The sequence below is a fragment of the Pagrus pagrus genome, assembly GCF_965226575.1.
Source record: "Pagrus pagrus genome assembly, chromosome: 5".
Classification (NCBI taxonomy): Eukaryota; Metazoa; Chordata; class Actinopteri; order Spariformes; family Sparidae; genus Pagrus; species Pagrus pagrus.
This window is the reverse complement of record NC_140189.1, coordinates 10,076,984-10,102,538: the sequence shown is the minus strand read 5'-3', so window position 1 is coordinate 10,102,538 and position 25,555 is coordinate 10,076,984. Positions and strand designations below refer to the sequence as shown.

Sequence of the window (25,555 nt, the reverse complement as noted above, 5' to 3'; positions counted from 1 at the left end):
GGAATGTAAATGTCATCCTATCTACCCTCCTGTAAACACTTCAGGCAAAGAGAATTGCCCCTCATATGACTTTCTGACCTGTTCTAATACTAACAAACCCCAACACCTTAGGTGAAGGGGAATCTCCCCTCCTCTCACACCCTGATGTGCTCTCTACCATACATTGATTTCTAAGTTCAAAATTATTTAATTCCCACACAAGAATCTTTAAAAGTAAGCCTTCTTTTGTTGAAAAATGTGATATAAAGATGCTTGTTGAGCAGGCTGCACAATTTGTATAATGTAATTGAAAAAGAATAACCTGTTTTAACAACCTTGAGCTGGCCTGGGATTACTTTCATAAAAGTTTGACAAACACACCCACTGTGCAAAGTTAGAATTAAAGGGTGTGATAATCTCAAGCTATCCGAACTGCTTCATGAACATAATTGGCCGTGAACCAGGGCGCGTAAATCAGGAACAGAGGCTGACTGGCTCGGCTTTAGACAGTTAAAAAATAAATGTACTCTTCTCCTTCCAAAAGTAAAAGCAGAGTTTTACTTCTCAACAACCACAGAAAACCTCTAATATCCTCAGAAACTCTGGAAGACCATCAAATCTTGATCTACTAACAGTAACAGTATTCGTATACTTCAATTTCCATGCTGTCTGTATTTCAGTCAGGATTTTGGAAAAACAACAGTACTACTACTGCTGCCATGAAGATCATAAATTGTATCACTGAAGCCCTCGATAATAAGAACTGTATCTTTCACTGTTGATAGATTTTTGTAAGGCCTTTGATATTGTTGACCACAATACCTGGGAGGCTTACAGCCATTGTTTTTCTGAACAGGCAGTTGGGTGGTTTTCAAACTATCTCTCAGACAGAACCCAGGCTGTTCAGTTAGAGGGTGCTCCTGCAGGTTCACAAGGGGGTTCCACAAGGCTCAGTCCTGGGCCCTTTTTTTTAATCTACCTTGTATATAAATTGCGTCAGACAGAACATTCCTAACTCAACATTTCATTTTTATGCTGATGCTATAGTCATTTACTGCTTTGCACCTACGCCTGCTAAGGCTTTTGCGTACCTTCAGCATGTATTTTATTGAGTACAATCACAACTTTGTCAACTGCAACACGTTCTAAATACAGATTTAAAGCAAAAATGGATTTTGTTCTGTACCACTTTGAAAACAGGAAGATCTGCATTGTCTGAGTAGATTCTTACCAGAAATGGTCAACAAATTGAGTGAGTATCTACTTTAAAATAGCTGAGGTTTTTAATTGATTATTTTAATTTTAATCTTATCAAAACAATGCCACGGCGAATGCGTGCCGTAATCAAAGCTAAAGGCGGTCCAACCAAATATTACAGTGTGTGACTTTTTTATTGGGCCGGGCAGTGTATTTACCCATCTTATCAAGAATGTATTTCCTCCTGTGGGCGTAAGGCCTCAGCCATAGAGATAGGACAAAGAGTTGCGTCTAAAAGCGGGTGATCTGATCAGGATGCATCCTGACGTTTCTGGAAACGGAGGTTTTCAAGTCCAACGATATCTCAAACATTTTTTTTTTTTTAAATGGATGCAGCTAGCAGCTTTGAATGTCTTTCACAGCTCTCATACCTGAGCTATAATTGCCCAGGTGGGTGATGTTGGTATAGGCTGTTGAATGTATTTAACCCATTGAATGTCTGAATTACTGCTGGGAAGGATTCTGAAGCTGGTATGGAGCAGTAACATTTTTACAGAGCACATTGGGGAGATGCAATTTGCCAAAAGAAAAATAGAAGAACAAGGTCAGAAAGGTTTGAAGTTTTCATGAATAAATGACACATGATTGATTACTAAATGGTCTCTGGTCAATCAGGCCTGTCAAAACTGCACACAAAATGTATGTGCACTGGAATAAATGTGCAATTGGGAGATAAGGGAACCAAGCTGATTCTAGGCGTGGTTTATGCTGCTGTGGCTAAAATGTCAGAGATAAGAGAAATAAAGCCTATCAAAGAAAACATAACAAAAAATATAATCTGCAAAAGACACAGATAGGGAAAATGTTCATCACCCTTATTGTTGCACCTTTTAACAGGGAAAAAAAACTTGACAAAATGTATGACAAACAATTACACAGCAGTGTTTTTACCCTTGTAGCGTCACTGAAAAACTTCCCAATGTTGCACAATTTTTCGATAGAATGCAGAACACTCTTGTGCACTGTTGAGTAATGAACTCAGTATTTTGCAACGTGAAGGTGTCCTGGATCTCCAGTGTCTTCACACAGAGTTGACTTTGGCCTCAAATTACCTGCAGTGTATTTCTTTCAAACTTGGTTAGCCAAACTATTTCACCTGTTTTAAACTGAGCAGCAGATCGTTACATTCATGTTACACCTCTGCCATTGCTGTCTGGTGGAAGGGGAGCAATGTGCAAAAGCTCATCCTGTGTATGCTTACAACTTGGTAGTATGCAGCATTATCTGACCTCCAATTACATAACTACAGGACTAGATGGTGCAAGCATTTCACTCACATTTGCCACTAAAAATAGATGTGTTCAAATTTTTAAATGTAATGAGGAGCATGTGTGCATGTGATTGACTCATCAGTACAAAGGGCTCAAAAGAAGCTGAGAGAACACTCCAAAACACATTTTGAGCTCTGAGCTGCAGAAGCCAATAAGTCATTATTTTTTTAAGAAAACAAAATGAAAGTGAGTTGCAACACAGCTATCAGGTAAACTTGTGTTCTCTCCTCTCCAAGTTTGGATGTCAGCAAACACTACCATTGAGTTGATGTGCCTGCCTGAAGTGAATCTCTTTTGTTCTGTCTGGGGCTTTTCCATACACATGTGATGTGACTAGGCCTGTCAGGGATTTGGATCTCTATTACAACAGTGCTCCCTGCTTGAAGGTATGTTACACACCGATGCCAGGCATAGCCAAATGAATGGTGGTGACTGGCCACAATCTCCACCAGATGCTGGCCCTCCACCTGCTGGCTACTGGGGATCTGTGTCGAGCTCAAGTTGCCAGTACGGTTCAGATTTCTTTTGATAGGAGTCTTTTCTTCAAGGTAGGTGAAAACTCAAAAAACATAACACCGCCGTGGTCCCTGCAACAGCTTCCAAGTCCTCTCTTGTTGTTTCTCCCCTTAACAGGGGTTTTCAGTTCTCTCTTAATGATCCCCATTCATCCACACCAACCCCCAGTGGCCTCATCCAGTCCAGCCAATGAATGAAGACAATCTGAGGTCCGTGTCAGTGTCATTTTCATGTAACAATCAATAATTAATAAACTGGTGTAATCATTTACTTTTTATGATGTGATCCAGGAAATGATGATGCATGACTTAAGTGTGATAATTTCCTTTTATAATGTCAGAGTGTGTTTGTTTGACCCCAGAAAGAAGAGGGAGTAACCTCTGAGGAATGTAGACATGATTAGATAAGTAAAAACAACCAAACTTCTATCAAACTGAAGAAACGGAACATCCAGTGAAGAAGATATTGGTATCTCAATGACAGATATTTAAAAATAGGCTTATGCTTAATGTTAAGCTCCACATTAGGATGGCTCAGATTTAGTGTATAAATTAAATGTGCTCTTTTTCTGATTCAGTTGCCTTCCAGAAATCACATCTGTTTTGTTTTTCCTGCTTCTGGCAATAAAACCTAATCATCATCTTTGAAGACTGTTTGAGTTATTTTGTTTTACAACCAGTATGGTTAGAAGTCTGAACCCATCTGGCCCTGGTGAAGATTTCTTTCCTCCAATGTTTAAAAGCAACAGGCTGATCCATGGCTGTGACTAGTGGTCAAAGCAGCAGCTGTAAACACTCTTCCTTCCTGCAGTCCCTGTTCTGCTAATTGCATATTAAACATGTTTAATTCCTAGAAAAGCAAATTTGTTTAACAGCAGTTAGCAGCTATCCTGTGAGGTCGGCTAGGTTGACGTTGACAGAGAAGGTTAGGAGCAACCAGAGGTTGTCATTTCAAATTTAAGCTAATTTTCTTGCTTGATGTTGATGAAATAATCTGTTTATAATTATAATTATTACTCTTGCAATTATTTATATTAATTATCATATAACATTATTTTATATAATTATATAATTGTATTTTATTATTTTATATCATTATTATATTGTTATTATTTTGAGTTATATAATTAGAAAGTGTTCCAAATCCAATGGAAATTAGACATTCAAACTTGCCAAGAAATCCTGAAAAAGAAGCAACTACAACTACAGAGACATGCAGTTGTATTAGCCTCAGCCTCAAGCTAGCTAGTGGGTGTCAATAAAAGTTGGACAAAGTTGTTACACCCCCCAAAAAACATCTGTTCTTCACTTCAAACAAAAACTTCAAACAAAACTTTTTTTTCACACGAAACATGAGCTATATCATTACTTTTAATGCATCAATCAAGTACATTTACATACAGCAGCAACAAACGCACACTTACCTGAGGATGTGCAGCAGCGAGGCTTCCTATAGCTAATGTTATCTTGTCGCCCAGAAACTTTTCAGGGAAAAGGTGTCTGTCTGTTGGTTTCCGTTGATGTTTAAAATACTCACGATTTAAAAACTCTTTTCTATTCATCCTATTGTCATGGCATCCTTTCACAGAGCAAGCTCTGTTTTCTGTGGTCAACCTTTCGGTTCAGTAAAATATGATAAAAGCTGCTCTAAAAGAACTCAATTTTAAGCAACCCAGAAGCACCTTAGCTAATGCAAAGCAACGTGAACATTTCTGTTGCAAAGAAAAAATAACAATAACTTGGAAAAACAAATCACTCATGGCTCTTGGTCACAAAAGGGATGCAGACCTTGTTCTTCAGAGGGAAAGTCCAGTGTATGACCATCCAACCCCTGACTTTTGCTGTATTTGATGCGTGAGGACAGGCTGGCATTTGACGAGTTGAAAATGAGACAGGTCTGGTCCAAGAGCAGCTTAAATTAACTAACTTTTCAACTGTAAAAAGTGAGAAAGGAAAGCCATTGATTCTTCTGCCAGTAGTGAGATAACCCTGAGACAACACCATGTGAGAGGATTCACTGCTGATTTATTAGTTTAATTATTAGACAGATTACTGTATAAACTCTAGATATAGCAGACAGTATATTATCAGTTATTATCATTACCATTCATGCTTGAACATGATACCCAGAAACAAGTAAACTGCTGAAGGCTAACTGGCTGTCTTTTCAGTAGTCACCATAAATACTGTTATTAGTTTCTTCTCTCTGGTATCCCTGTGTTTGGTTGCAGGGCAAGATTAACCTGCTAGGAGGCCCCATGGCAAAAAGGAACCGTGGGCCCCTTTTGGCCCCCTCTTCCTCCCACTCATCTTCTGTTGCCTTGAATTGCAACTCATGGCAGCTTCATTATATAATTTCCCATAACCTGAGATACCAACCAGTAGTCCTGTAATGGAATACCACCGTGCCCCTCTGGGTCACTTATTGTGGTAACTACTCTGTTGCTGACACCATTTTTTTTAACAAGCTTTCTGAGTGTCTCTCCTCCCTTCCTGCTGAGCCTGAAACCTGTCACACACACTGTTTTAGTTTCTCACTTATGCAGTCGATATCAAAGCACGTATTGGAGCACATTCATTTGCAGAAGTGTATGCCAATAGAGGCATTCATGAAGGTTCCTCTTTTTCAGGTTGAGAGAGACAATTTGCGGTTGTGTTTCTGATACAGAGAAAACTCCCTAACTTTTTTGTCTGTGCTTTTAAATTCATATGAAGTGTGGGGAGGCGAGGGAGGGGGTTGGAAGAGTCGTGTCATTATTGTTATTGCTATTGTTGTTTACATTATTATTGTGTATTTAATTCATTAGGCCTACACTTGATTAACAATTGAATATGTTTTAAGTGCCACAGTATGACAGAGAGGTCATGTGGTTTTGGGCTGATGTGTGTTTGAGGATCATTCATCCCATGTTTCTCTCTTTTTTTCTTTTTTTATAGTACATAATACAAACTGCAGTGACCAGCTGTTTGGGCTGTTTTTTTAAAGCTCTAGTGCAGTGGTCCTGAGCCCTTTGCACCAGCTGTACCTCTTCTGGTTGTTGTCGAATGATACATTTTCCATGTTTCATTTGAAATTCACTTGGAGGCCTGATAAATTATAGTCAGGCAGTAATGTATTTCGTTGTTTATAACTCCTGAACTGAACCTCAAAACTCCACTTTGTAAAATAGACTGCTTTTTGTGAATGTAGCATAAAAGGAGCCGTTTTGTTTTTTGAAACCCTGGTGTTGTAATAAAATGAAAAATACATTTACCTTGTACCTTGTGAAGACATTATTAGGCCTTTAAAGGCAATTATTATTTTTATGGTGGCTAAAAATAAAAAAATATATTTGGAAAAATTGTTCAAAAGTTGAGCTGACCAGCTGAAATTATAGAAATTGGTGAGATTGTACATGTTTAAAAAAATGTACATTAATTTACTGACCTGCAGAAGTTAGACAGAAACTAAGAAGTTCCCTTGAAACGTTTTAAAGACATTAGCAGCTATTTATTAACTGCTTGTACGGAAAATAGCAGAATATTATTATTAATTAATGCTGGGTTAATTTCCAGTACATTTTGAGATAATTATTTCGGTATTTTGGGGGTTATTTCAAATAAATGTCAAATATGTTACTTGGTAATAATTACCACCTACTCACCATGACATTTGCAGACCTGTACAATGAAGAGTTCAGACTGCTACTAAGCAAACTTGGATATGTCAATATAAGATATATTAAAATCAGCTTTGTACATTTTATGGGGATGTAGAACACCCAGAAGTAACTGCATGTAAGTGGATTCGACCTGTTCTGAGCAAATCAAATGAGAAGGGTTGACTTTCTGAGTTTCTGCTCCTTGCATATCGTACCACACACCAGCATGATGCAAGTCCCTCAGGAACTGTTAATCCCAGCTTGTTCCATCCTGTTTGCCATGGATATAACTATCCCAGGACAAATGTTATACAGCTTTTATTTAAAAGTTCAAGTTCAGATCTGAGCTGGGACTAAAAGTAGGTTACACACTTAAATGAAACTGGAAAAGAGACAAAAGAGTAACCTGAGAAATGGGCAGGGACTCACATACAGTATGGGCGAGGTGACTTTAAAAACAGGTATCAACAGTCTTTGCTGTGTCATGATTACCTTGCACCAGAGGAGTACAGGACCTCATCACAGTGAGTCACAGCTGGTTTTCGAGGAGAAACTGAACCCTGGTGATAAATAACAGGCACTGGCAAACAGAGAGAGAGGGAGGGACTACAGAAAGCCAAACACATGATGGTAAGGCAGCAAGAGTAACAGAGAAAGAGGAACACGAGAAAAAAAAGTTTGGTGAAGTGAGGGAGGTGAAGAGCATGCCTCTGGGGCGGTACAGAGAGAGATTGGTGAGCAGGGCATGAATGAACAGAGGAGAGAAGGGGAGTCTTTCCTCCTGGACTTTAGTTTTACTTCCAGTTTGTAAGGTTGTCTGCACTACTCACACAGTCTGAGTGGATCCAGGCTAGACCAGGTGGACAGGACCCAGGTGAACCACATTTTGAGTCCACTCCAAGAGAGAGAAAGCGTTTGTGTGTTTGAGTGTTAGCCAATGTTTAAAAACATGACCAAAAGGTCTGCAACCAGTGAAAAAGAAGGAAGAGTAGCAAATGGACACAGCGCTTCCCAGAATGGGACTCATTCAGAAGCCAGTGGGAAACTGCAGGAGGACGAGGACGACAGGAAGGTGGGACTGGGGAAGAAGGTGACCCTGCTCCGAGGGATCTCTATCATCATCGGCACCATCATTGGAGCGGGGATCTTCATCTCTCCAAAGGGCATCCTGAAGCACTCGGGCAGTGTAGGAATGTCCCTCATAGTGTGGATCGCCTGCGGTGTGCTGTCACTCTTTGGTGAGTTGTTTCACAGCTACACTGAAGCTTCAAAATATGTTTACTGCCTGTACACAGATAAATAAGTCTAACAATGTGATGCACAGAATGTCTTTGTCCAGGAGAAGGTGCTTTCCAAAAAAAAAAAAACCCAAAAAACCAGCAAAACATGAAAAGTCTCAGATGAGAGAGATGAGACTAATAGATAAATGATTATTTTTTCACTTTTACTAGATGGGAATTTGGTTGCAATATGGCACTATAAGCAAATGTTTGCCCCAGGGCCCCCAAACAGGTTAATCCAGACATTGTGATGAGGGAAGTGAATCCAGTCCTCATCCACTTGAGGCTGCAGACAGGGCAGAGAGGAGTTTTTAACAAAGACAACGTGCTGCAAATATGAATAACTCCATGTGTAAAGCCCCAGATTTCAGCCTTGTGCTGGAAGTAGAGATGTATGAAGCCATGTTCTCTGTGATCATGCTTCCTAAAATGAAGGTTCAAGAAAGTATCACAAAGTTTAATGATAATAATATGCACTGTGAAGACAGCGCTGAACACACTACAGGCAGCAACTGTGTTTGTCAGCACATTGTAATTGGAAAACATGATAACTTGGAGGAGTCAGAGTTGAAACACCGGTGCTCCAGGAGGCAGTGTTGAAGTAATGCTTTGCACATCTGTGTACTGTAGCATAGTATATTGTTGTAGTATCCTTAAATCCTTTGTATCTGCGCTGTAATGAAAGGCCCAAGCACATTATCCTTGAATACCCTTCCTTAACCCCTTTCCTGCTCATTCCCTGAACTTGTAATTAAAATTCGTCCACCTAAATCTTTCTTTCTTATAAGTTATGGGTTGAGACCCTGAAAAGCTCCCACAGTAATATATCTGGGTGAATATGGGGCCGCGAGAGGGACTGTACATTTCTACAGATGTGACTGAGACAGTTTAAGAGCCCAGGGACTTTTACCTTCTTCCGTCTTGTTTCACAGCCAGAGCTAATCTGTCACCTCTGTCACTGCAGGAGCGCTGTCCTACGCTGAGCTGGGGACTTGTATTAAGAAGTCTGGTGGACATTACACATATATAATGGAAGCCTTTGGACCTCAGATGGCTTTCATAAGGCTCTGGGTTGATCTCATTGCGATAAGGTAATGTCTGCCTCCATAACTCAATTTTACTGAACCTAATCTTAAACTTTTATATTAACATTGTTCAGATCATCATTGTCATTGGGAAGGGCTCCCTTGTAGAGAGAATTATCACCAACTCTGCTCTCCCTCAGCTCCACAGAGCGCTTCAGCATTTTTTAGTTAATTGTTTTGGTTTTACCGCCCACAGCTTTACTGCATAGCTCATTCTGCTTCACTCAGTCTCTTCAAGCTGGTTTTCAGTCACTCTAAACCCACTGTACACTACCTGTTCAGCAGCTAACAACAGACAGACATTGACTGAATCATACGTCACAGGAATTCGAGCCAAAATTGCCAACTGTCTCGACTGTGTTAACCTGTGAGGGAACCGAGACCAGAGTCCAGAATGAAAGATGCAGTTGCGTGGTGCATGGCGCGCAGTTGGTCATGAGACAGGAATTGATGGTGCATATACATTCCCTTGAATTAAATGTGTTCACTTAGTGTCCAGCTGTTGACTGAGCGCACAGCCACTACGTCACCACACTTCCAACATCACCAACATCTCACAAGGTCCTGCAAATGAATTTCACTGTGCCTCTTTGTGACTAAACGGCCAGCCACATCAAGAACAATTACAGATTATTGCAGAGCGATTATGGGAACTCTGGTTGTTGGAACACTCGACTGAAAAAGCCCCTCTTAGTTTTCTGTCGCTGAACACGCAGTTAGGTAACAGAGCAGACGATTATGATGCATGACATTTGGACATGCTCTTGTGCTTTTGTTCTGGGTTTACAGTGAAACTCATTGTCAGTGCAGTGAGTCCAAGTTGACTGCGACCCCCGTGCCGCTGAGCTTTTTAGAGAACTGTTCAATACTCGGTATGAAAATGAAAATTACTTTGTTCTCAACAGGAAAGTCAGTCCAGTTTAAGAAATATACATATCATGCACTTAATAGACTGTGTTAGACCAGGCTAATAAAGGTCCTGTCCGGCCGTGACCTTGTGAAGTGGGATACTGGGTTTAGTTCAGACCAGTGAGGTGAGAAAAAGCTGTGTGTGTACACAGCCAAGGCGAAGCAGTATAAACAGTCTAGTGGCTATCCTGAGCCGCCCAATTTTATGCTGGCCTCAGGCTAGCGGGACTGAATGGAAACCATGGGAAATGAAGAGAGACAGAGGCAGAGAATGAAAACAAGAACGAGGGAGACAAAGAGAGATTTCCCCGGCTGCTGCAGCTCAGTGGCTGTTGTGGGAAATGAAGAGGGAAATACTGATGAGCCATAAGATGAGCCTGTGGGACCGGCCAACCTTATTTGATTCTTACTGAAGCCAAGCGTATAGACAGCAGCACTGTCCACCACATGAGGATGGGATTATGGGAACAGTTTGTCTAGGATGCTGCCCATCAGATAGTACACACACACACACGCACCTCTGCTGAATAACTACATAATACCTCCTACCTTGCATTACTTTGAAATGTCTGTCTGTCTTTAATTATATTATTGAACACACAGCTATACTACACATTGTAGCGTTGCTGTGGCCCAGCGTGGGATAAAGCAACTGTAAAATGTATCAATGACTGTACCCATTATCCTATAGTGATAGGAGTTATTAATACTTGACCGTTGGCAGCAACAACGAGCATTCTTAGACTGTTGGGATGAAGCCTGTCATTGGTCACCTATCCCCCCCCCCCCCCTTCCTCCTGCTATCTGCATGCACTGTACTTAAACCTCCATCACCACATAAAACAACAACTTCCAAGCTTTTCTTTTTGTGGGATTTTGATGTCAGAGCTCACCTCCCCACATGCAAACTAACAGTCCCCAACTCTACTTTGTAGAGCACACCGTCACTGCATTGTGGGTTAAACAGCCATTTTTGTGTGTGTGTCTGTTTGTGTCTCCCTCAGGCCTGCAGGGATGGCAGTCATCTCGTTGGCCTTTGGTCACTACATCCTGGAGCCTCTGTTCATGCCCTGTAATATCCCCCCTATTGCTGTCAAACTGGCCACTGGCATCGGCATAAGTATGTATATCTAGACTGCCTTTAAGTTAATACATCAGTGTGTAAGTAAGTATTAGTAATAATAATACTGCTACTAATAATAAATGTTAACAAAGAGACATTTGTTGAAAGTAACTCAATGGTCATTAATGTATTAATAAGGCCCTGGTTAATACTTATTATTGTTTTTTCCCACTCAATAACTATTGTTTTAACTACGCTGATTGTGCATTGGATTATGAGTGCTGTTAAATGTGCCATACTGCAGCTGATCAGGCCCACTGTAGACAGTGATGGAGGTCTGCAGCTGCTGCTGTGATGTCTTTCCTGTGTGCCCAGTGCAGACAAGCTGTTGAAGTCAGACCCAACACAAGAGAGACAGGAACAAGTGGAGCCAAGTGGTTGTGGTTTTGTCAGGTCTTTAGGCTTTTGACTGTGATATTTGCTCAAAGATCTCTAGAGAAGAAATCAATGCAAGATCATATTGTTATTACAGTACTGATATAAAACTGCATTAATGCTTACATCCACTGGAGATGCTATGGTGTAAGTTTTATGTGTTTATAATATTATCAGGCAAAACATTTGCAAGATAATAAATATGCTTTAACTTTAAAACACTGCAAAGAAATCTACAATTTGTGCTGAATGTGATGAGATGAAATGGCCGACTTCTGCGTTTGTGAACACAGGGAGCCGCAGCCACAAGTTGACACATGGACATTCAATGTGGCTACCACACAATACATGACTACATTACATGACTCTGTCTCCGTCTCTGTCCCTGTAGCTTCTGTTATGTACCTGAACAGTATGAGTGTGACGTGGACAGCAAGGATTCAAATCTTCCTCACCTTCAGCAAGCTCCTAGCTATCGCCATCATTATAGTGCCGGGATTGTACCAGCTCTTCAAAGGTAAGACACCGTCATCTTACACAGTCTGTTGATGATCCTGACTGCCTGCGGGATAAAGCTTTCCAGCATCCTGCTGGATTTGGTACAGATGCTCTTGTGCCTCCTCTCCAACAGCAGGAGGGAAAACAAACTGTGGGAAGGGTGCTGAGGGTCCTTGATGACACTGGAGGCTCTGTGAACATCTCCAGCAGAAAGGGGAAAGGGGCACCAATGATTTGCTGGCTGTCTTCATTGTCCCGTTCAGCTGGTGTCTATTTTGCTGAATCAGGAGATGAGGCGGCAGGATAGAATGCTTTCAGTGGTGTCCCTGTAGAAGGTGGTGAGGTGTGAAAGGGGAGGTCTGCCCTTTTGAGTCTCTGGAGGGGATGGAGCGGCTGTCAGGCTTTGATGATGGCTGAGGTGTTGATGGTGGAGATCAGGTTGTCTGCCAGGTGCAGCCCCAGAAACTTCATGTTGCTAACTCTCACAACAGCGGCACCATCTATGATTAGCGGGGTATGATGGTGCCTCCTGAAGTCAATCACCATCTCCTTCGTTTTATTCACTTTGAAGGAGAGGTTGTAGGATCTGCACCACGATGTCAGCAGCAGATGTTTGTGAACACACTCTCTGTTTCCACTGATCCAACCATTGAACTAGTTACCACAACATCACCAGACTCCCTTAACAAATCACCTGATATTAGGAGTTGTTGAATGAGGAGAAACTCAACAAACTTCGCTATGACAAACTCAAAATGAATTCATACCTTCTGGTAAATTCAGTATTAAATGCAAAAAGATAAGTGGTTTCTTTCCTTCTTTTCCTGGTCAGTTTGTCTGCTTCTGTGTACAGTGCATCTTACCTGCCAACATTTACCTTTATGTATTCAGGGTTGGTTGACTGAGAGCAATGCCATTTCACCATTTACACTGAATTTATGAAAGAAGACTCCCTCATCAAATCTGCTGTGTTGTTGTTGAGAAATGTTATAAACCTTGTGTTACATCACATTCTTAAAGGTCCTATTTGTAAGAAAAGTTGATTTTTGAGTCTCATTCCCAACTGATGATCCCAACTTTTATTGCATATAAAGCGAGGTAGTGAGATCTGATCACAAGAGGTCACTCGGATGCATGTTAATGCCAGGTGTGACTGACAGGCATAAAGCTGCCTGTGCATCATGATGATACTGAACGTGAACAGTGTCTTAGTGTTTCATTTCTACTGCTGTTCAGGGATATTCTCAGACTTCACACAGAGGGCTCAGCTGCAACAATTAACATGGCTTCCTTCGTCTCACAAAACAACATGCAGTGTAAATATAACCTCCAAGCCTTGCACACAGCTGTTCACAGCAAGTTACAACTCAGGCATTTCACAATGTCCACACAACAGGTGGTGTAAGAGGCCCTGAACCCCCTCAGCTTTGGACCTCACTTAATAATCAACTTATTTCTCTATAAATCACTGCAGTACATGCAGTAACAATGAATTGATGTTTCTCAGAATGACCTCTCATAATCATCCTTCATATTTCTTCGCTTTCACACCAGCTATAGTTAGTAACATTACCCCCAATTCAACTTAAATGATCAGGGATTTAAGAAGAGTCTGCCAGAGGGTCCTCATGTCTAATTAATCAGACCCTGGTAATATCTCGGTCTACATATGGGCTGTTTGCATGAGCAGTTTTTGTCCATAAATGTGAGCTCCTGCATAAATCTAAACAGTGAGAGAGCTTTAATCTGTCTCAAGTACCAGCGGAGGAATCTGTTTCTCCAAGCTAATACAGCAGAGTACTACTTCATTCATCTGTTTTATTGTTTTTTGTATTATTATCATTGATATTATGTTGGCTATGATCACTTCTGGTCTTGTCTAATAACTATTTGTACAGCTCTTCTCATCACTGCAATCCTGGTCCTTCAAACTGTCAATGAGGAGAAATGTGTGTGTGTGTGTGTGTGTGTGTGTGTGTGTGTGTGTGTGTGTGTGTGTGCGTGTGCGTGTGTGTGTACGTGTGTGTGTGTGTGTGTGTGTGTGTGTGTGTGTGTGTGTTTGTCTGCAGGAGAGACCAAGAACTTTGAGAATGCCTTTGACATGAGCAATGTGAAGCTGTCTGGTATGCCACTGGCCTTCTACTCTGGGATGTATGCATACGCTGGATGGTAGGTATGGTCCTCACACACAAGAATGCACAAACACACACACACACACACACACACACACACACACTTAAATGTGTAAGTGTTTTAACTCTTTTTTTTACCATTATTAACTATTGGAGGTTTTACTTTACTATTTTAATTGTTTCGTTTTGCAGGTTCTATTTGAACTTTGTGACAGAGGAGGTGGATAACCCTGAACGGTAAGTTTAATCCACTAGTACAGTGACTGTTGGAAAAGTGCCTGTTTAGAACCGGCCAATTGCCTGGACTCTGGTATTGCTGCAGAGCCAGAGAGCCCGTACAGGTCTAGAAGCAACTCTAGTCCTGCACCATCACTTCCCTGCCCCCCCTTTAAACTTTGTTAACAACATATCAATATTAAAAAAACATCACCAGTTTTAGACAGTTATTAATTAAGGTGTTACCAGTAACATCCCTTCATCCACAATATGAATATTATATACAAATCACAATCGACTGAATGGAGGTCAGACACTGCACACATGAAGAGCAACATATACCTTTGTTTTATGTATTAACTAGAATAGCACTCAGTGCTAATCCAATGTCAAACTGTTAAGTCCTGTACCACTCTAAATTTGAAACCACCCATAAACCATAATTTTGCAGATGGAGCCATAATCTCCACTGGGCTGTGGAAGAATAACATGTTGATAGAAAGAGAAACAATGTAAAAGTCCAGCTGAAATGAAAGATGCCTTTTTAACCATTTTAGATCACATCCACAGTCACATTGTGCACCTACTCAACAATATACGGCAAAAAAATCTATTTCTTTGTATTTTTATATCAAAATCCAGTCATACCTTCTTCAGGTAAAACAAAATGTCATGTGTGCTTACATAAGCTTTAACCTACACTTTCAACCAATCATCATGTCATCCACCATCAATCAGTCTTCACCTTTAAGTGCTGAGCGAGCGGCACAGAGCTCAGATTACAGTGTCTCAGTGTTTCTGTGGGCGGGCCTCACAGATCACTGTACAAAAACACTCATTTCATTTCAGTGATTTACAGAGTTTCCTGATCAACAGATGCTTTACTTGTTGCTATAGTAACTGTTAACATCCAGCATTTGCTGGAGATGATAAAAGACAAGCCAATAAAATGTAAGAAGTGTGTGAGTGTTTGGATTTTGAGTGGCTTCCCACTGTCATTGAAGACAGTACAGAAAACAAGAAGGGCAGAGGTCATAAAAGAGCTGAAATGGAGGTGAGGTGATACCACCAAGTGAGTGATGGCATAATACTTCTGCTATTATCCTGCCCTCAGGACTGTGCCATTAGCTATCTGTATCTCCATGGCGATTGTGACCTCGTGCTATGTGCTGACCAACGTGGCCTACTACACCGTGATGTCAGCAGAGGAGCTCCTTGCCTCAGAGGCAGTCGCTGTTGTAAGTAATGACAACAGTTTTTAACCAAGATGTAAAGACCTTAAAATATCTATTATCTATTTCGCCTTTGCGAAAGTGTTGCATTGTCTTTTTATACATTTGCTGAGCAAAACACAAGTTAATTCAACAATTTAAATCAACTGTGATTCCTGACTTTGTAATACACTTTTGAATAAGCATCAGCAACTGCTGTTAAAACTGGACCTAACTTCCTCAAGAAGTTTACAGTACGTTTTGTAGATTGTAGCCTTTAGTTTAGTGATCTGACCTTTAGTGAGATCTGACTGGTAATTTCTTATATGTGAGTGAGACATGAGTTAAGTGGATTTGGTTAGCGATGACAATGGTGTGCTGAGCCTTCTCTTGCTAACCCAGTAGCACAAAGCACAAAGCCCCTGAGCTGAGAACAGCTGCAGCAAAACCCTGGTCAGCTGCTGATGTTAGCGCAAAGCACACGCCCACAGCAGTAAGGAGAAACTGACACATTAGGGCGGCCTTTTCAGTCCGAGGTATGTTTGCATGTCATTTAACAGAGTTGTTTATTATATATTCAGGCCATGTGCGTTCATGTCTTACCAACTCCAGCTTTAAATATATAATTTTAAGATGTTGCACACTATTTCTTTCTACAGTGCTAATGCTCAAAATGTCCCATCAACATGCTTCTTATATTCCTTGGACATTGTCTTTTTATATGTATACAGATGTTTCCCAATAGTGACCAGGGTGTTTCTGTGTGGGGTAGGATGGGTAGTTTGGGGGCGCAGTTGTCTATGCAGCTTAAATCGGTCAAACTAGTGACAGTAAGAAATACTGTATATATTTAATAGGTGGAATTTTCCTGAACAAAATCCCAAAATTATTCACGTACAGTAAAACAAAAAGTTACTCAGGAAAAATGCACTTTTCCCAGTTCTTACTTGTTACATTATCAAACTACCCACCAACTTGTCGTTATCAGACTTTTGATACTCACGTCTTCATATTTCCCAGATAGCAAAATTGTTGTGGCCTGATCTGGCCCATACCAGAACCGTTCATCTGGCCCACATACAGAGTGGAATGATGGCACTTTGCCAGTCTGTTCCTGTTTGCCCGATCTGAGCAACAGTCAGGACATAGCATGGCCACACATCAGCCAAGAGCAAACCAAATAAACCAGAACTGACCCAAGTCTGGGCCACAGTTCTATTTTAGTGGACTGGACCCGACCCAGACTTTGGCCAGAGTATCCAGTTTGCTCTTGGCTGACACGTGGACATGCTCCGATCTGGCAAACAGGAGCACAGCCATCATTCCATGCAGTATGTGGGCCGGATGAGGGTGTCGAGGTCTCACCTCTCTGCTGTTAGTGGTGTTTACTCCTAATATGAGCAGCACGGTTTCCTTCCTGCACTTTACATGTCATTATTACTGAAGTGTCTCTGACAGCTCGGCTTCCCAGCAGCTGTTAATGTGATTGTTTCAGCCCAGCCCTGTTAATGCTAATCACATCACAGCTATCCCTTAATAACAGACACCACTGCTTATTAGACTGAGGACTGCTATCAGTGCTACTGAAAGCCTATAGCTAGGGAAGACTCATTCACTAAGAGATCTCTGATCTTTTCTAATGCAGTTAGTTTTATTGCCCTGCATACGATGAGTGATAGGAGCGCCTTAAGAAAGGTGTTAAGAGCATTTATCTGTTCTTAGAAGGCGATGATTGGATAAAAGAATTACACTATGTTCTTCCTTCTCCCAGACAGCTGGCAAAAAGTTTACAACTCAAACCTAATTACATAGTTGAACTCATGTCTAGAAGTTTTCTCGAGGAGGCTGGCCTCAGGGCACAATCAGTAATTTTTAGAGCGCATAAATTAGATGTATGTTCACATAATTTAACAGTGTGAAAGGTAACAGATGGGAGGGTTGAAGAAATGCATAGAGATAATTGTCATTTTGCGTCTCTCAAGCCATAAGGTAACGTTCAAGGTATGCTGAAAGCTTTCATTCATGAATGCACCATTTCCAGAGGACTTAAAAATATACACCTACGTTAAGTTTGACACATTTCTTTTTGACACTTAATACAGCCCCTCTCGATCTGAAAGGGTAAAGAGTTAATATTAAAGTTGAGGCACAAAACATTTGTGGATCTTTAGAATGTTTCATTATTTTTTATTGGTGGTAGAAGTAGTCAGAATTTGTATTGACCGCCATTCAAATTTGAAGGACTGTTTTCACCCAAAAGGGGGTGGGGTCAAGAGCAAAGTACTCGTATGGGCTGCTCTCATCTACAGACTTGTGTGATGATCTGATGGGCTGCAGCCTGTGTATTATTTCTAATAGTTCATCAGTGTGCGCAGAAGAAAAACAACCCGACCCGGGGCAGTCTGAGTGGAGGTAACGGTGGGTGGCAAACTTGACAATGAATGAGCAAAAGAGGACAATGCCAGCTGGAACTTAAGTTTCATTTTCCAGCGGAGCTGTTGCATCGGACCCCCGCTATAGAGAAGAAATAACTATCTCATTCATTAAAAGTTTGTTGTTTTGTGCAGATGTAGTTTGAAATGTAATCATGTAGCATATCGGTTGCTCTATGGCCATTCTAAATATAAATATGTGTAATCTTTCATAAGTGACTGTCATGGGTGATAGTTACTGTATATTGATATTATTGTTGAAGCATAACGCTACAAACAGTAACATAATTAGGTTAGTTAGGTATACTTAAATAAGTTATATTTAAGGAAATGTATGAAGAAAATCTATGTTTGAAAATAATGGTATTTGTGTGTTTTCTTTAGTTTCTTTAAAGGTTATCAGCCTCTCTACACTCTACTAAGCAACTCTTCTGAATGCTCTTGATTAGAAACAAAACCTGACTGTCATGAAGAAACCAAAGCAAACGTGAATTGAAACTGAAGAGGAGTCTAAATAACCAGAGGGAAAGAAGAGTGAGGTGTTCCCCTGTCGGCCCCGTCTGCTGGCCAGAACAAGCACAATAACACCGAGACATCCCTGCGCAGGCTGCTGCCTCGTCTTTCTGGCCACGTAAAATATTAAATTCACTCAGAGTTCATTCAGAGTATTCAACATTTTTATAATCAAACATGCTAAAATGTGTTGCGGTTGCCTAGAAATGATCTTCAGTAACAACATCTCAGTGTCCATTTGTATAAAATATGCAGGTTACTAGATATACAGATTCACATGTACAGGTCTTAGTTTTTCCCTTACAGTCTGGGCTTGTCCATGCAAGCATGGACTGTGACTAATCAGCTCTGAATGGCTTCATGAATAATAAGCAGCTTTTGCTCCCACTTCTGCATGACCCATTTATGACAATTACCGCCAGTAGCCCTGTCAGCCGCTCTAATTCCATCTAACTAGCCACAGTTAATAAAATAAGACAAACCACAATTCAATAAACTGATAGCTGGGGACTTTGATATATTCACAGCAGAACCTCGCCAACCTTCTTAAAGGAGAAGCCAACAGTTGGGGAAATACACTCGCTTGCTCTCCCAAGTGTAAAACTGTGTTGTGGTTTTAGTGGGAGTTTCACGAGAAGCTGCCCCATGAGGAACAAGCTAGCTTATTTTTATCTGACACGTCACTCCCTCTGTGTCTCTTCCTTGTTCTATCTGTCACAGACTTTTGCAGAGAAGCTGATGGGGAACTTCTCCGTGGCAGTGCCGGTGTTTGTGGCCTTGTCCTGCTACGGCTCCATGAATGGCTGCCTCTTTGCCTTGTCAAGGTACAGATGCTTCCTCATTCCTGGCCTGTCTCACACCCATGTACATTCGAATAACACAGCACATTCTCACACCCAACTCGTCAAATACAGCAGCCTGGTCAGTGGCCTTAAGCACCTCTTTATACTCACCCACATAATTGTACCAGACACCCTCATCCGGCCCACATGCTGTGTGGAGTGAGTGGCACTTGGTAGGTCCAGTGCACCAGAATAGAATGAACTGTGGTCCAGATTTGGGCCAGCTCTGGTTTATTCAGTTCACTCTTGCCTGACGTCTGGCCATGCTATGGCCTACAGGACCGGACCGCCGAAGTGCCATCATTCCACGCAGTATGTGGGCCGGATGAACATGTCTGGTGTGGGCCAGATCTGGGCTGCGACAACCTTGCTATCTGGGACTGCACTAGAGGGGTACCTACAGCGTCAAACTTATCAGGCTGCTGTAGTTGATGGGTTGGAAATGAGAACATGCTGAATAACAATGACAAAACGCTTACAACTACTCACATGGTGAATGAAGTCATATTTTGTATTCATCAAAGAGTGCACTGAGGAAATACTGTTTACAGTTCTCAAACACTGCTCAACTGTCAGAAAATGAACAATTCCTGCAGATTTTTTTATGCAACAGGAAGGCTGTTAATATGAAATATCGGCTTGTGTTGAATCCATTGGCAGTGGCTTAACAGTGATCCAAACACAGTGAATTGGAAGGGAAACCATGACGCCACTTGGTAAAATATGATTGTGTCTATATACAATATAGCCCAACAGTTACAACACGTTTGAGAATTTGGAGTGTGTACAAGTGATTCAAGTAATTTGCAGAAGTAGCTTTTGCACTAGTCCTCTGCCTCTGTTTTGAATAGCCTCGTGCAGGTCCTGATACTCCTTTGGGAGTTTTCCACTGGCTCTTTTGGCCACAGCAAATCCAGCATGTCTCTAGACTAAAGTCAGGTGACCAGAGAGTACGATGTTTTTAAAAGTCTCTGTAGCTTCTCACTGAATCTCTGGTTTCTCTCCTGTGTCACTGTTTGTACTCGTACACAGATATCTGTTTGCGTTCGGCTGTACAGGAGTCACATTAAGTCACTGCTGGTGAAAGCCCATCATTTCCTGGGTAGCTGCTTCATGATTAAAGACCTAAAATAGAAAATAACACTGGACTTTTATTGGGAACAATTTACAGCAACAAAATACAGCACCTCAATAAAATCAATAACCTTGTACCCTTTAGCTATTTCAGAGATTTGATCTCAAACCTCCCAACCACCAGCTGTAAATGTTACTATGTTTATTACCATTCACAGTCCCTGTGGAAATGAACAATAAAATAAATACAAATTATTTTAATTGCAGGCATTTTACATGATTGTCTGTTTGTTTTACTTCCAATTATTTCATGTTATCTATTAAATTATCTGGCATGGCTGCAAAGTTTAAGTGGTTTTATGTAACTGAAGTTTATTTCACATTGTTTGAATTTGTATCACATGATCTGTTTTCCATGGCTTTGGCTTTTTATTAGCCTGTCTTGGGACTGCCTTTGCTTTGCCAATATCTATAGCTTATTTTTTATAACCCCTATGTTGACCATTAATCACAGCCATGGATCTGGCCACTGCTTTTGAATGAGAGTTAAAGACACCGCTTCAAGCAGACAGACCTGTTGTAATGGAGATGCAAATCCCTGCTGTGCTGTTGATGCGACGAGTCACGCAGAGCACATGTGTATAGAAGCATAATAAATATGAGAAATCATGTCGCAGACTTCCTGACATCCTATTTGATATATAAGTTTCAGTTTTATCAAGTTTATTTCCTGTTGTTACAGCAAATAATCTCATAATTTCAACATAAAGTGAATGTGATCCACGGTTAAAATGATCTTTTATAGTCATACAATCAATCAGTTTAATATTAACCCAACTTTTATTGCCATTAATGTGTGTGTTTGTGTGTTTACCAGAATGTTCTACGTGGCGTCCCGTGAAGGACAGCTCCCTGAGGTCTTGTCTATGATCCACATCAACAGACACACTCCGCTGCCTGCTGTCCTCATACTGGTCGGTTTACTGCAAAAATGACAGCAAGCAATATGCAGCGTTATTACACAACACTGACAACACACTCTCATACCCCCATTTCAAATAAACCATCAACAATAGCAATTAGCCTTTAACAAAAGTCTGTAATGAAAACACAACATATACTCATCATATTACATGGTGATCATCATCTGCTGAGCAGGCCAAGTCATCCCACTGGTTAATGTGGAATGACTTGTAGCTACATATTGTAGCTATAGTTACCTGCATATACCTTGCATGTGACTTGGTGTGTGTTTTGTGTGCAGTACCCTATGACCATGCTTCAGCTCTTTGTGGGAGACATCTACAGCCTGTTGAACTTCATGAGCTTCCTGCGGTGGCTGTTCATCGGTGTGGTGGTGCTGGGTTTAATCTACCTCCGATACACACAACCTGACCTCCCCCGCCCATTTAAGGTTGGTGCTTCCCTCCTGTACTGCTGTCGCTTTGCTTCATTCTGGATCTGTGCCATAATTTTAACCAAAATAAAGGTCACTCACATTCCACAGTAGCACACCTTTGATTTTGTCTAGAAAATATTTAGTGATGTTTTGAAGAAAAGTGTGAATTAGTTAATTCCGCAAAAAGCTGACTACTCTTTTAACGTGCATGAATGTCTATGTGTGCTTACATACATTATCTACATAGCAGTAACAAATGTGGCTCTCTACAGGTCCCCCTCTTCATCCCAGTGGTGTTCTGCCTCACATGTTTCTTCATGGTCTTCCTGTCTCTGTACTCGGACCCGGTCAACACAGGGGTTGGATTTGCCATTTCCCTCACTGGCTTCCCTGCTTACTATATCTTCATTTACTTCAACCGCAGACCAAAGTGGCTTCAGAGGGCTTTGGGTAAGTCATTACTAATACAATGGAAATTCACATCCAACTGCACATATAACATTATAATAAGGGTCACTGTGAAAAGTTTATTTGAGTTCTGATTTTTTTCCCTCAGAATTCAGAGTTTAACTGCCAAATCTTTTACTCTGTCTGTTTCCACGGATGAAAAAAAAAAAAAAGACCCAGGGAAAAATGATCCTGGCAAAAAGTAATAATAACAATAGTAATAATTCACCTCTTGTTACGTCATAAATACAGGAGAGAAAACAATTTAGATCAGGCTTAGAAAACGGATCACCAGATTTGTTTTTCCTGTCACTTGCCTCTAGGGGCTTCTGTACGTGAGAACTGATGACATGATGATGATGAAATGATTTTCTTTGTGTCCTCAGATTCCTTCAACAGAACCCTGCAAATCCTCCTGATGGTCATCCCTGCTGAGCAATAACTGCATACAAATACTGCATCACCTCGTTGGTCACTTCAGATTACACATAAATACACTAACCCATAAAAGTAAAGCTGGTGTTGAACTTTACAAAAGACTGATTTAGTACAAAGACTGAAAATGACAAATGTCATTGCTGAATGTGAGTTTTATAATGTGTTATTATATGTAAGTGTGTTATTAAAGGATGACGATTTGTGTTAACATGTCTTTGTTTTTGTGACCATTTGGATTATGGAACAGAAAATGTTCTAGTCTGAGCAAGCCACTGCACATGACAGGCTGCAAACACTGCCTGAACCCATGTGGGTCTAAACCACCACAGACTCACAGTGTTGGATACAGGGAGGACTTTCTGCCTCAGAAAGAGTCATCGCACCACGGCCCATTAATGTTTGGGTCCTTTAACCCATTCAATCTGTGATGGTTCAAATATCAAACACTGAGAAATGAGCAGCATCTTCTTCAAACTGAGATAACATTTGTCGTGATCAACTACTGATCTTACTTTAAATTTAACTGATCAGGGTTTATTTATATTAGCAGAGTTATATTTTTTTTGAGTGAATGCATAAATTGGTTTTAGTTCAATGGACAAAAACTTTTCTATAAAGTTGTACTTTTTGTTCTCATATTTGGACTGTATGCATCTGGTCACCCTAATATCTGCTTACACCACAATCACTGTCATCTTTCTTTGTGTGTTCAGGTATGTGATCTGTTTTTACATCACATACCGTTCATTTCGAAGGGATGTACCAGTGTCAAAGTTTCATGCTACAACTGTTGTGGCCAAATAATATCACTATAAATGATCATGATGTCCATTAAACCTTCCCGAAAAACATCGAAATGCTACTTTTTAGAACCCTGCAAGAGGTGATAATCGGATATTCAGATGAGAGATGTATGTGATCGCTTCATAGTCGAACAAAATAATCAAGAAATGTCAAGAAAGGAAATATTGACACCTATTTTCCTCACTGAACAGAAGAATACAACCGTACATCTGAATTCAAGTTTGTGTTTTATCATCATAAAACACACGTTGTTCAAAGTGGAAATTAACTAAATCAAACTCACCAAAATAGTCTTGGTCTGTCTTTCCACAATCATCTCTGGTTTGGTCCAAATAAATCCTCGATTCACAGACTGAGATGGGATGTAGCAGCTCTACATGCTATATAACACTTTACAATAATGTTATAAGCAGCATGTCAAGTGTTATTTAATGTACAGTATTGACCTCTCCTTTTGAGACACATCTTATATAAGTGAACATGTGTTTTATGTGTTGCCAGAATCATTTGGGATGGAACCACAAGGACAGAACCTGACTGATGGGTTCTACGTGGAGCATTATGAAATGGGGTTGACATCGTAAGGTAGTTTAAAGTTGAGTCTCATTCCCAACTCATATATTGAAGCACTGCGTTATTGGTCGGGTCAGTATCAGTAATTGACGAGTTGGGAATGAGACTGAAAAATCAGCTATCTTATCAAATTAGGCCTTTAGGCTCATTTGAATTCATTTAAATACATGTTCATGTTACACTCGGACCTGAGCAGTGACAGCCAATGAACCATCAGCAGTGTGGTTAAAGATCCATAAGCCTGCAGTGTGGGCACAACTAGCTTTGCTCACATAAAGGCTAATGCTAGCTGATTTTAAGCCAGCTTTTTTATGGCTCAGTGCTAAAGTGGAAGCTCCCGGGCATTTTGTCTCCATCCTGCCATCCTCTCATCAGCAGTAAAAGCCCTCCATTTACAGGACACAGAGCTGAGAGGGAATGCAGCGTGCCACAGGGCAGCGGTTACACAGACAGATTACCTGCAAATCCCACCCAGGGGGAATGGAGAGCAGCCACATCAGCAGACTGCACAACACACACACACACACACACACACACACACACACACACCCCTCTGAGTAAGACTGTAACCACACCAGGGCACACAGGGCCATGCCACTTCATTCCTGATGCAGGAGGAATGAGGGTGGTGCTGATGCAGTCTGACTGGATAATGTGAAATGTGAGTGGACTACCAGGGGAGCAGAGGGTCTTCTCCAGGTCAGGGAGGTGATGGAAAGTTATTATAATGGTTGAGTCAAATGGTAAAGGTCCTAATGTCAGGTCAGACCATCTGCATGCTTCAACCTGGCTGAAAGAAGGACACAACAATCTGAATCTATTTAACGCCGAGTAATTAATTGTCATCGTTTGAGCACAGGTAGGGTCCTCGAGTGTCCAGGCTGCATCATGAAAACGTGTTACAGATGTAATGATCAATGTTTTTATATTAAGAATGGATCGAGTAACTATGTGTACAGTGGAAAATGTTGCTCGTAGTGACAAACCTGCAGATCTGCAATCAACAACTCTGCAGTTTCCCTCAGAATGATGGAGAATTTTAGCTCGTCATTCTGCCAAACCTTGATAACTCAAAGGTTTGCCGTGTTAGGACTGGACTTCTCTTTTAAATATCGTGCTCATCAGCTTTAATAGTTTGATTGGAGTCTGAAGCCTGTTCCTCAAAGTGATACCTACAGCAGGCCTCTCAGTCCCACAGGTCCCCTAAAAGCCCAAAGCTGACACATTTCTGTACTTGGCGTGGTTGTCACGCTGAATTCTGACGGGAACGCACAAGAGTACATTGAACAATCCACTGAAAACAACAACAGAAAGTAAGTCAGCACTGTAAAGAAAGGGAGCTCCCAGTGGGTGAGCAGACCGAGAACATACAGCTCAACATCACGCCACATTTCCCACCACACATCATCATCTGAGCTCCTCATTGACGCCAACAAAAAAGGCATTGAACACACTGTAACGTGTTTTTAAAAAACCTGGAAAACTGTAAAAAGAAAAAAAAGAGAAGAAAAAATTCCCCTGATTCAGTATCAAGAGATGTG

The 25,555-nt window shown here is 41.0% G+C and overlaps 1 protein-coding gene across 1 annotated transcript; it reads left to right on the top strand.

Moving 5' to 3' along the window:
- The first annotated feature begins 7,384 nt into the window (after positions 1-7,384).
- Positions 7,385-22,847, top strand: slc7a11 (solute carrier family 7 member 11). The gene is made up of 12 exons (XM_084352820.1): positions 7,385-7,901; positions 8,908-9,034; positions 10,942-11,057; positions 11,827-11,952; positions 14,003-14,102; positions 14,258-14,302; positions 15,396-15,519; positions 19,158-19,261; positions 21,231-21,327; positions 21,618-21,767; positions 22,025-22,202; positions 22,586-22,847. The coding sequence occupies exons 1-12, from the start codon at positions 7,601-7,603 to the stop codon at positions 22,639-22,641; spliced, it is 1,524 nt and encodes a 507-aa protein (XP_084208946.1). The 5' UTR covers positions 7,385-7,600; the 3' UTR covers positions 22,642-22,847.
- The last annotated feature ends 2,708 nt before the right edge of the window (positions 22,848-25,555 follow it).